At 38.1% G+C, this 11910-nt stretch overlaps 4 protein-coding genes across 4 annotated transcripts; 2 read left to right on the top strand and 2 right to left on the bottom strand.

Annotated features, from left to right (window-relative positions):
- Positions 1–78: 78 nt before the first annotated feature.
- MELLADRAFT_89595 (uncharacterized protein) lies at positions 79–537 on the bottom strand (the record flags this gene model as incomplete). Its single annotated transcript, XM_007412480.1, has 3 exons — positions 79–186; positions 310–408; positions 532–537. 3 exons carry the CDS (start codon positions 535–537, stop codon positions 79–81), a joined length of 213 nt encoding a protein of 70 aa, XP_007412542.1.
- A 523-nt stretch (positions 538–1060) lies between these two features.
- Positions 1061–4335, top strand: MELLADRAFT_44303 (uncharacterized protein; the record flags this gene model as incomplete). The annotated part of the gene is made up of 7 exons (XM_007412584.1): positions 1061–1191; positions 1278–1434; positions 1468–2957; positions 3043–3217; positions 3289–3399; positions 3494–3771; positions 3888–4335. 6 exons carry the CDS (start codon positions 1369–1371, stop codon positions 4060–4062), a joined length of 2295 nt encoding a protein of 764 aa, XP_007412646.1.
- A 4055-nt stretch (positions 4336–8390) lies between these two features.
- On the top strand, positions 8391–9228 carry MELLADRAFT_108691 (uncharacterized protein; the record flags this gene model as incomplete). Its single annotated transcript, XM_007412585.1, has 5 exons — positions 8391–8551; positions 8645–8744; positions 8845–8882; positions 8964–9021; positions 9133–9228. The coding sequence occupies 5 exons, from the start codon at positions 8391–8393 to the stop codon at positions 9226–9228; spliced, it is 453 nt and encodes a 150-aa protein (XP_007412647.1).
- A 332-nt stretch (positions 9229–9560) lies between these two features.
- MELLADRAFT_108690 (uncharacterized protein) lies at positions 9561–11570 on the bottom strand (the record flags this gene model as incomplete). Its single annotated transcript, XM_007412479.1, has 3 exons — positions 9561–9636; positions 9774–10876; positions 10965–11570. The coding sequence occupies 3 exons, from the start codon at positions 11568–11570 to the stop codon at positions 9561–9563; spliced, it is 1785 nt and encodes a 594-aa protein (XP_007412541.1).
- Positions 11571–11910: the final 340 nt, after the last annotated feature.

Here is an 11910-nt window from a genome sequence, read left to right as displayed (position 1 = left end):
AATCAAAGTGTTCATTTAATTGTCCATACACCAAGATCTTCTTTGTTATATCGAATTTCTTAATCTTTCAGGTTTCTTTTAATGGTTTTCTACTTCTTGATTTTCTAAATTGTATTTTACATTCAAATTATAATGTTCCAAAGCTTGATGAAACTCAAAGACTTTAGAATTATACTTTGTACATTCCTAAACCCCCATCAATCCAAACCCAAACGCAAACCCAAACCCAATCAGAAAAAAAAATGGTTAAACTTCTCAGTATGAAAAAGTTTATCAAAGTTGGGTTGATGGGAAAGAAAGAGAACGTACTTCTAATGCATTGGTTAATTCTTCCATAGCTTCTGATAGTTTTTCTATATTTCCTATCATTCTACTTAGTAATACAGTTTGTTGTTCTTCGAATGGATTCTATATGTTTCTCAACACCAACGAAATCGAAAATCGAAAATTAATATTAAAAGATATTATTTTGGTAAGTTACATGAAAAAGAGGGAGAATAAGATTGAGAAGAGGAAATCTTTAGAATTCACCTGCATTATCGATTTTTTGATTTCTTGATAAAGCTTCGAAAGGTTCAATGGTGTGATTCGTTTTTCAGGATAAATTCAGATGAAAGGCATTCATTTATGGATCATGGATGATCAGTCGCGTTAGGCTGAGGCGCGAGAGTCGAGTTGAGTTTATTCTTCGGGTCGGGCCAAGTTACAGACCGTCACAGTCCCGGCCTGAATTCCAGAGATTGTTCTATGTAATTTAGATCAATTGTGAGGCTGTCAAAGGAGAAAGAGTTTTGGAATGTTTATACTTTGAATGATGATTTGTGTGAATTTTTGTTTGTTTGATTACCATTTTTGAGAAAGAACATGAGCTGTTCAATGTTCAGATTTCACCAAAACATCATGGAAATGAAGCAGGGTTGAAGTTCTGAATGAGCTCTTTTGTCTTAGCCCGACCCGGTGTTTGAGCTGACCCGATTTGTTCTGAGAGTATCGGATCGTTGAATTTGAATTTTCAAGTTCTTCTCTTTCTCTGTCTTGACTCTTGAATTTACTAAAATCAAAAAACTGATCGACACCAACCTGAACTCATCCAGAAATAGAAACTTAAACCATCTCTTCTCTTGAGTATCATCAACTACATTTTTCTTGATATCAAACTCTTCCCAATCGGAATCGGTTGACTTTCATTAGGTTCGTCTTCAACTTACTTCAATCTCCGACTATCATCGGCATTCAGCACAATCAGATCACACGAGCTGACTTTTAAATACCAAAAGGTCTAAATCATATCAATCGATCAAATCTCTCATCACAAAAAGTTTTTTTACTCTTTTCAGTTTCAACTGTTTTCTCGGATTTCAAAACGTCATGAATCCAAACGCAAATTCATTCCAAGGCTTTCGAACCAACGCAAACACCTTTCAACCAGGTGCTGTTCCACCTGGTTCTTCAAACCCACCTTCCGAGGGTCAAGCTCAGTCTCAATACGGTGGTGGATTTCAACAAGGAGCAGGTTATGGTGGTGGTGGTGCTTATCCACCACAAGGAGCTCCTAATCATGGCTATCAACAACATTATCAGCATCCTCATCATCAACAACAAGCTTATGGACAACACCAAGCTTACAATCATCAATATCCCGGTGCTTATGGTGCTCAACAACCATTTCATCCTCCTCCTCATTCTTATGGTTATCCTCAGCAACAGTATCAACGTCCTCAACAACACCAAGCACCTGATAATTGGGAAGATCCTGTTCCACGTTCTACAGCTCCATCCGCTCAACCTCCACGTGTCAACCCAGCTGTTAATTCTGCACCAGTAGTTAATGCGAACGGAGGCAAGACGATCTCTTTGGCTTCTACCACTCGATCAAAGCCTAGTGCGCCTGGTGCTGGAAGTGTGGATAAGCCTGCAGTGATGTCCTTGAGTATCGGAGGCTCGAAAAAGAAAGACACTCCACCTACTAAATCGGCTGTGGAGTTGAAGAACAGTGCTCCGAGTAGTCGAGCTCAAACTCCTGCACCATCAAACAAAAAGGTGATGTCTAATAACAACTCACCTGGTTCATCGAACGTCAAGACGGTTCTTCAATCCGATTCGACGACTTCGACTCCTCCTGCTCAAGTCGAGACCCCTCGAACACGCGAGAATACTGACTCATCCACCCACGAAAGTACGGGAAAAGTCATCACTATGGGAGAAGTTCGACGACATGTGAAAGATGCAGATGCGATCAAATCTGAAGTAGAAGCAGCAGTTGATGAAGAAACCTTACGTGATCTTTATGAAACTAAAAAAGATAGCGAAGTGAAAGAAGAAGGTAAAACACATGTCAACATAGTCTTTATTGGACATGTAGATGCAGGTAAATCGACGATGGGAGGTAATATATTATATTTAACTGGAATGGTAGATAAACGTACGATGGAAAAATTAGAAAAAGAAGCCAAAGAAGCCGGTAGAGAGTCTTGGTATCTTTCATGGGCATTAGATTCAACAATACAAGAGAGAGCTAAAGGAAAAACAGTAGAGATCGGTCGAGCTTATTTCGAAACTGAAAAGAGAAGATATACGATTTTAGATGCACCAGGACATAAGACTTATGTACCGGCTATGATCTCAGGTGCAAGTCAAGCTGATGTGGCTATCTTGGTGATTTCGGCTAGAAAAGGTGAATTCGAAACTGGATTCGAAAGAGGTGGTCAAACTAGAGAACATGCAATGTTAGTGAAGACTACAGGAGTTTCGAAATTGATTGTGGTGATCAATAAGATGGATGATATTACTGTTGAATGGGATCAAGCTAGATTTGATGAGATCATTAATAAATTAACTCCATTTTTAAAAGGAACCGGATTTAATCCAAGTAAAGATATCACTTTTATTCCGGTTTCAGGGTATACTGGAGGAAACATTAAGGATAAAGTAAGCAAGGAGAAATGCCCTTGGTATGAGTAAGTGATGAGTCGATTTCCTTTGGTTTTAAGCTTTGAGACTTCTTTGAATTGACTTTGATACTCTGTGATGGTTTTGTTTTAGAGGTCCTCCTCTTTTAGAGTTATTGGATAACATGCAACTCTTGGATCGAAAATATAATGCACCTTTAATGATGCCTGTTTCTGAAAAATATAAAGATATGGGAACTGTAGTCGTTGGTAAATTGGAATCAGGTAGGGTTTTGAAGGGTGATACAGTCTTGATGATGCCCAACAAGGTATGCATTTCTCAAAGCTTCAAAGTCCAAGTTTTCAACCACTGATGATTACATTTATTGGCTTTCCTTAGACTACGGTTGAGGTTTCAGCAATCTATAATGAAATGGAAGATGAAGTTCCTAGAGCTTTGTGTGGTGATAACGTTCGGATCCGATTGAAAGGAATCGAAGATGAGGATGTAGTAAGTGACAACTGAGACCAATGACTTTTTTTGACTTTTTCAATTCGATTGAATGATACTAACCTAAACCATAATTTTTTAAAACAAAAACCAGTTACCAGGATTTGTTTTAACAGATCATCATAAACCGATCCATACAGTTTCCAGATTCGAAGCTCAATTAGCCATCTTAGATTCGAAAAACATAATTTGTGCAGGATATGGAGCTGTGATGCATGTACATACTTTGGCAGAAGAATGTACACTTTCAGGTTTGTTACATTATTATGATAAGAAATCAGGTAAGAAGTCTAGAAGACCACCTCAGTTTGCTAAGAAAGGAATGAAGGTCGTCGCTTTACTTGAGATGGCTGCACCGATTTGTGTTGAAACGTAAGTTTGGTTTATTTTCTTGGATTGATTGGTATCATCACTCAACTTCATTGCTTACGTGATTCACTCTTGATGCATTTTTGATGTGTGTGTGTTTTTTTTGGGGGAAAAATCAGTTTTAAAGATCATCCTCAATTAGGTAGATTCACATTAAGAGATGAAGGTAAAACGATTGCGATTGGAAAGATTACTAAATTGATCGAACATCAAGATGAACTGAGTGGAATGGCTAAACTAAGTGTAACCGGAACGAATGTGAATAACTCAACTCCTTCTGCTCCAACAACATGAATGATCGACTTGTTTGATTTTTCAACTCTTTTTTTTCTTTCGTAACAATGTGTTCATTATTTTATATCTCTTTTTTATATACTTTGCTTTGTTTTTGTTTTTTCTTTTTTTCTTTCTTTCTCTTTGGTCAAATTTAACGTTTCTTTTTCTTTCAGTTTTACCAACACCAAATGACTAAGACTTTTAGGTTGGATTTCATGTGTTAGATATCGGTTTTTTTTTATTAAATTGAGATTGGTTCTTTAATAAAATGAAATGTCGTTATGAATGAGGAAATCAGAGAATAAATAAAGTAAGAGTGTTTCTGATTTCTTGTTATCAAGAGGGAAATACCACTCTATCATGCTATTCCTGAGGCTAGTTTCCAAGCCTTATGTTCCACTTATCAAGGGGCGTACAAGTGTGTATTGAATATTCATGTCATACCCAACTTTTGAATTAACAATACAGTTGTGTTGTAAGAATCTTCACTCCACTTTTTTGGCCGCATTATTTAGACTGCCTAGCATGTTAGGCTACAAGATCATGTAGAAAAACCTGGTGTGAACAACTTTGCTTGCGGAGTGAAGTGAGGTTTCCTTCTCAGGGAAGCGTAAAAATGCAAAAAAAACTACTCAAGGACACTTGATCCTTGTTGTAGTGCTCACACCAGGAATCCACAATTAGTCATAAGCCCTTCTGTGAGGGGGCAGAGACCGCCGCGCAGAGAGGGCTTGGTTAAGCTGAGATTTCATTTATGATAGCTCACAATTTTTGCTAATTGGGAAATCCTTTTTGTTTGTATCTTTTCCTTCAAATCATTGGAGGGAAAACACAGTAGGGAAAACCTTGCAAAGGTTTATTGGAGGCTCTAGAACATGTTGAAGTGGTTTGCAAACATCTCTCAGTGACTGGAGATAAAAACCACACAACGGTAGATCTCTTGAGCAATTGATATGCTTTGATTGGAATCCACTGGCCTTTCCAGTCAAGACTCCCTGGCTGTCTCTCTCTGCCATGTAATTGAGCTTGTAGCCAAGGATTTCCTCAAAGGCATGGGCCAAGTGACTTATGCCGATATTGATGCCTACAAGACCTCTGGACTTGTGGAATCCCAGATAACCTTTGAGCCTGACAGATACCCTGGATGAAGAATGATACTTGTGTGGCCTCTGGTGCCACTATCAACCCTCTCACAGACGGCATCTTGGACTAGGCTTCTTTGGAAGTCCATGGCTCAACTCAAGATGAATTTGACTTTAGTCAAGCCTCATTTGAAGCCACCATCAATCCAAATGAACCTTGCCTGGACAAAAACCCACCTGTTGGTATCATCACCCGCAAGAAGAAGACTACCATGGCCAGCCAAGTTAGAGCCATAAATACTGACATCTGCAAGAGTCCCCAGGGACTTGAATCTTTTGTCAAGATTTGGGACAGAATCAATGGTCTAAAAATGGGTTCAACTGAGCTGCCCCCTACCCGCTGGAATTAATTCTACTATGCATGTAGTAAGTGTTTCAGGTTTCATCTTATTCCTTTCAATCTTTTTTTTCTTTTTCTTTTTTGATTATCTCCATTTCCTTTATTTTTCTTTTGAAAATCTTTGTAATTTATTGAATTTTCTCCTCTCTATACTATTTTCATGAACACTGATTCATGTGTTACATATTTTGGCAGGTGAAATAGACTCTGACTCTCAGGAAGTTGCTAATTGAACTCTACACTGCAGACCCAAAGAGATCCAAACTTTCCATCTCTAAGGCCAACTGGTTGACCATCAAAGACATGCTGCCAATTCTAGAAATGTTTGAAAACATCACCCAAATCTTCCAGTCAAATGCCACCAAGCACATGGTCCTCCCTGTGCTATGGGTCCTTTGAAGTCAGCCTGAGCCCCGGAACCGACGCCCCGAGGGTTCCCCGAGCCCCAAACCCTCGGGGTGCCGGTTTGGTCAGGCTTTTTGGGCCCCCACACTCCCAGCAAAAGGTAATTTTCCCAAGGAAAAAATGATTACATTTAATGCATTTTCAATCAAAAATGCTCATTTAATGCTAAATAATGCTGATTTAATGCTGATCAAATGCTGATCAAATGCATTTTCAATCATTTTTGGCTCTAAATGTATTCATTTTTTACTTGGGAAAATTACTTTATGCTGGCAGTGCCAATAAATTGGGGGCCCCTTAGGGTTCGGGGGCGGGGGGGCATAATGCTTAAACCCCCGATTTTATCCGCGGGGACCCCCGGCTCCCCGCGGGGTTTGGCATTCGGGATAGGGTTTGGGGGGGCGTCTGAGAGCCGGGTTTTCTTTGGTTCGGGGTAGGGTTCGGTTGCGGGGGGGCTCATTGGGTATTGGTTTGGGGGGCGGATAGGCCATTACCCGCGTTTTTCGGGTCGGGGCTCAGGCTGACTTTGAAGCATATTGAAGAAGCACATGCAAGTCCTTAGCGCTGGCAATGCTTGCAATTGTGCTGAGTCCAAGATTGTTAAGTATTACATGTGTTCCCAAAGCCTGTGACAGTACTCAACAGTCCATTTTGGATGAGACAAGAAAAGTTGCAGGAGTTGTGTAACATCACATACACAGTTAGGTTTGATACCTAATACAGAGTATGGGGTAGTTGAGAAGTACAGAATAGAAAGAAAAAAAATCTTGTTTTCACCCTGCTCAATCCAGTATTTAGAGACAAAAGCTTCCAAGGCAAGGTCAACCAAACCATGGTTGAAGTAGCTGTCAAGGCCCCCTGTCAAGACAAGTATGACCTTTGGAAACCCAGCAAAATTGAAACACCCCACAATTCAGCCCCTTCACCTCGTGGACATAGCCTTGCAGTCAACAACATTCAACAAATCAACTCGCTTTTGGGCACCAGCACAATTGCTGCCACATCCAACACCAGCCAACCTCTCAACAAAATTGCCCAATATTTTCCTCATCAAGACCCTGTTCTACCTGGCAACAGCATTGGACATTTCTTGATGGTAAGATTTTTTAATGATATCCTTATGGAATACAATGTCAAGGCTAACCATGCAAATCTTAATCCTGATATTCTTGGCTTAAGGGTGTGTAAATTAAATTCAATCCTTCAGTTGTATGTTTTGAAGTCCTTGGAGCTCAGCTAAACTCACATAACTTATCTAATACTACAGCTGTTTCAAAAATAAATGTTCCAGCTGTTATTGTTGATTTTTTTTCATATCTGTAGTTTTCAATCTGGTAGGAAAAGCATGGAGGACATGGCTGATGATGTAGCCTGAGGTTGAATTACATTGCTTGACTCGAGCCAGCTTCAACACTTGATACCAACACTTGAGCAGGCTTGAGGCTGCATGAGCTCAATTTCTGATCCCAATCAGGATGAATAACCCAGGCGGGCAAAATATTGATTGACTGCGGATATGAAAAAATAATTGAGAACAACAGGAGCAACATTCATTTTCAAAAATTCTGTATCCATCAAGCTTAACTAAGTCTTCCAACACACCCTCATCCACTCTTGAAGAGGGGCTTATGACTAAAACCCAGGGTTTGGCCTGAGCATAGCAGGGTTTTCACTTGCTTTTACTTGCAAGCTCATTTTGAGGGCTCTAAACATTGTGCAACCTCACAAGAAGTTGGACAGAGCTTGTGGTAAGCCAAGATATGTGATTCACAGACATTTAAAAAACAAAATGTACTTAAATCTCAAGAAAGAAAGAATCAATATGCTTCTTACATTTGACAAATCACTTTGATTTGACTAGACACTTTGCTTTGACTAGATAGCTGTTTTTTCAAGGCTAACTAGTCTTTTTGTTGTAAAATTTAGATAGTGTAATATGCAATCATGCCAAAATGCACTTTTATTTAAAAAACAAGAGGGGCTTAGTTAAGCATATAGATAGCTTGATGCAGTCAATTTGAGTATGAAGGATCTTCTTTTGAAAGTGCATCATGGTGCAAAACCTGATTCTCTTTTTGATCAAGTTTTGGTTCTCTGCTAATTTTGAGAATGCAAAGGGTACAAACCCTGTAAAAACAATCTTTGATCAGTCTTGACCACTGTGGCGATGCAGATTTCCAAAACAAAGCTGCAAAACTGTTTAAGAAATCTTCTTGGGGGCAAAAAAGTCTTAAGCGAACAAAAGCGCCACCGAAAAAAAATTAGAAACAAGCTGTACTACTCACCCCCTCTCACCCCACGTCTCGGAGTCGCAATATCCCCCCGTCTGCTCGCAGAAGGGAGCGGTGATACGCCTTCCTACCTCTTATATTTGGGATTAAGACAGAGCTCAATCCTCTAAGCTAAATTCTGCAAGCAATCCTTTCCAAAGATTCGTTAATCGAATATTCCAAATCAAAATGATCAACCGAATCAAACTCTTAACGATCATTTCGATTTCAATTCTCATCAACCAATCTCAAGCTACCACAACATCATACCAAAGCACCACACCTCCCGACGTTCCAATCTGTAGTAATATCAGAGGTCCATACGCGATTGATTTAGTTCAATGTACAAGGTAAATCCAAACCCCTTCATCAAACCTACCTACACTCGACAACAGAACCTCTTCATATACTTATTGGTTTTTTTTGCGGGTGGGGGGAAATAGAGCGATTAATAATATAAAAGCTTCAGGTGATCCAGATGAACCTAATCAAACCATTTCATTTCCTGATCAAACTTATAAAATCTCATGTGGAAATTGTGGTGTAAGTCTCTTTCAAAAAAAACCTTATATATATCCTTCATAAAATCTTTTTTTTTACCAAACCTTTGTTTCTTTTGTATCTTTTTTGTTTTGTTTGATAGATCACATTAAAAGCTGAAACTGATCAAGAAATCAAAACGTAAGTCATCAAAAAAATCAATTCCCACTTTTTGGTCAAGATAAAAAACATTTCCAAACTCATCTTTTTAACAATTTTTAGTACAACAGATGGAGCACAAGAAGCATTAAGACAAATCTTTCAAAATTGTACTGGAGGTGTAAGTTTCCAAAACCCCGCCAAAAATCTTCCCTTCAAATTCATCCACATACATAGACCAACTACAACATAAATCTGATGTGTATGTTTGTGGTTTTCTTTTGGGGGGCAGTACGGTCAAATGAAAATTCCAATTCAATCAACAAACTTACAATTTGAAGATAATGTTGATTTAATTATTGATGCTACTAATTCTGAAAGGTGTTAAAAGAATTTCATAAAACCCTTTCTTTCAAAATCAAAATATCAAGATATCAAAACTTGACTTAACTTGTTTTTATCTATGACAAATGTATACAGATTTTCTTTCTTTCTTTCTTTGGTTGTAAAATGTTCTAAAATCAATCATATGGACTTCAATTTTGATGAAAACTTTGATTTCTATGAGAATCTGTACATCTTAGAAAGTCAGACTACTGAAGTTCTTCAAAAGAATCATCTCCTTTGAACCTTCATCAAATTCAGAAGAACAATGTAAACTTTTGATCATAAACCAAAGATCTATTTTATTACCATTACAAGTTTTTCATTATTTAAGCTCTACACCACTTTGAGAGATAAACTCCAAGTATCATAATAAGATCCTAATAAAACATCCCCACCAAAAAAATATGTCCTACCAAAACAAACCATGATCCAAATGTCATATAATTATGAACTATATACCAATCCTTTAAGAAATCACATAATCTTCAAGACATAATCTTAGTCCAATCGGGTAAGATCCCACAAGCGATTCTCAAGCCAACCAACCTCCTTTCCCAATCTTCTTCTTCACCATCTTCTTCAATCTCTTCCAGATTTCGATCCTCAATAGCAAATTCCTGTGAAACTAAGGAAGCTTCAATCACCGAATCCCAATGTTCTCTTATAACTTCTTGACCACCAATTCTCATGGAACCAGCTAATGAACCACCGATCCAAGATAAAAGATGAGGTTGAAATGAAGCTGGTCTGGTGAGTGATAAAGGTGGGATTCTTGAAGTTAGGTGAGGATCGTTTAAGATATGAATCGATGTTGATAATGAACTAATCGAATTATATTTCGGGGTACCTCTTTTGGATTTAGATGGTTTTGAATCATTTGAAGTTTGAGGTTGCAATTGAGAAGATTCCAAGAGTTGAATCAATTCAGTTTTAAGTCTTGGAATAAACCCAGGAATCATGGCACCACCACCAGCAATAACTAAATTAGATACTAAAGGTTTACGTAAATCGATCGGAAGATTGGCCAAACACTCTAAAACCACTTCTGTAATACTTAAACTTTCTTCTTCTTCTTCTAATATTTGATGGATTTGATGATGATGACTATTGGTGAATAAGATCTCGGCTGCTCTTTCTCTTATCCATCCTGGAATTTTAATCACTCCCATACACGGAGCTCTTGGATTACTTGTAGAAGTTTGTATCGTTGGTAATTTATATGTGATATCAATAGTTTCCGGTGAAGTTGAATGTTTATAATGTCGTTCTAAAGAATCAAGTAAAACTGTATCAGTTTCTTCTGAATACTCATGAATCGAATCATTCGGATTAATAGTAGTAGGTGAATTCGTAGCCACATGAGTCTCAAGAAGTTCAGTTGAAGTGCTTAAAGGTCTTAATGGATCCTTTGAAACAAATAATAATCTAGTCTTGATATCTTCTATCACTTCTGATGTTAAAAATTCACGTGGGACTGGAATCTTTCGATCGATGATGGCCGTACTAGATGAATTTGAAGATTGACCGAATTTTGGAATCGGTATGAATGGTGCAAATCTTAAAAGAAGAGCTTTCAAACGTGAATTTAATCTTGAACTTGCTCTTGTGGTTGATCTTACAAGTGGAAACAATGGGCGTGATAAATATACCTGTTTGCTCACAAATCAATTTGATTAGCCTGTGTGTGTTTGATTAGATGAAGAAAATATGATCAAGTATCCAAAGAAAAAGACTCACAGGTAAAGCAGAAGTTTCAAGATGACCTACGTCAATCACTAATCCCGTGACAGTACCAGTGGCAAGTAAAACCAAAACAGAAGAAGGAGTAAACGAAATCGAAGGAACATGTAAATATTCAAAAAGAACTAAAGAAATTTGAGATCTAACTTCAATAGGAATCAAAGCTGATTCGATTAACAAAACTTTTCTCATTTTAGGATCAACCATCAAATGATCAAAAAACAATTTTCTTAAACCCAATAAAATGAGATCTTGAGAAACTTTAACTGAATTTGAATTAGAATTAGAGGAAGAAGAAGAAGAAGAAGATAAGTTCCATAGAGATTCACATGAACAAAGTTGTTGAGTTGAGATCACGATTCTGGGTTTAGTTTCAGATGAGAAACCAGCTTTCCATACTTTCGAACCTAAATCTAATACGACTCTATCATCTGTACCATATAATGCATGACGTGATCTTAGATTGGTCGTATAGGCTGGTGAAGGACCTGGTGGGATTGGATTTGGATTGAGATTTGAAGTTGAACCTGATAATTGACGAGATTGTAATGGAGTTCTATTGAATGAACGAATCGGTGAAAGTGCTTGAGTGGGTGTACTCATTTTACACTATCGAGATGAAGAGTCTGTAACTAGGAAATATCAACATATCAGATTGTCAGTCTCTTTATATCACCATTATAAATTTAGAAATCAAACTCAGACTTACAATTTTCATTGAGAACTCTTGGTCAGAATGTTGAGACAAATTGTGGACGCGTTCTAAGTTTTAGAAGTACCGGATAGGGTTACGGATCTGGCAGCGGACACGGGGCACACCTAGCTTGAAGCGCTGACCTTAGTGATGTCAGAAACTAGGTATTGGACACAAAGCTGCCTGAAACCCCGGTTGTAGGATAATTGCTTATAAGAAGATAACATTCCACGAAGTCGAAATAGAAAC

This window comes from Melampsora larici-populina (genome assembly GCF_000204055.1).
Source record: "Melampsora larici-populina 98AG31 unplaced genomic scaffold MELLAscaffold_31, whole genome shotgun sequence".
Classification (NCBI taxonomy): domain Eukaryota; kingdom Fungi; phylum Basidiomycota; class Pucciniomycetes; order Pucciniales; family Melampsoraceae; genus Melampsora; species Melampsora laricis-populina.
The sequence above is the reverse complement of the archived record's forward strand: the minus strand, read 5'-3'. Positions and strand labels throughout refer to the sequence as shown.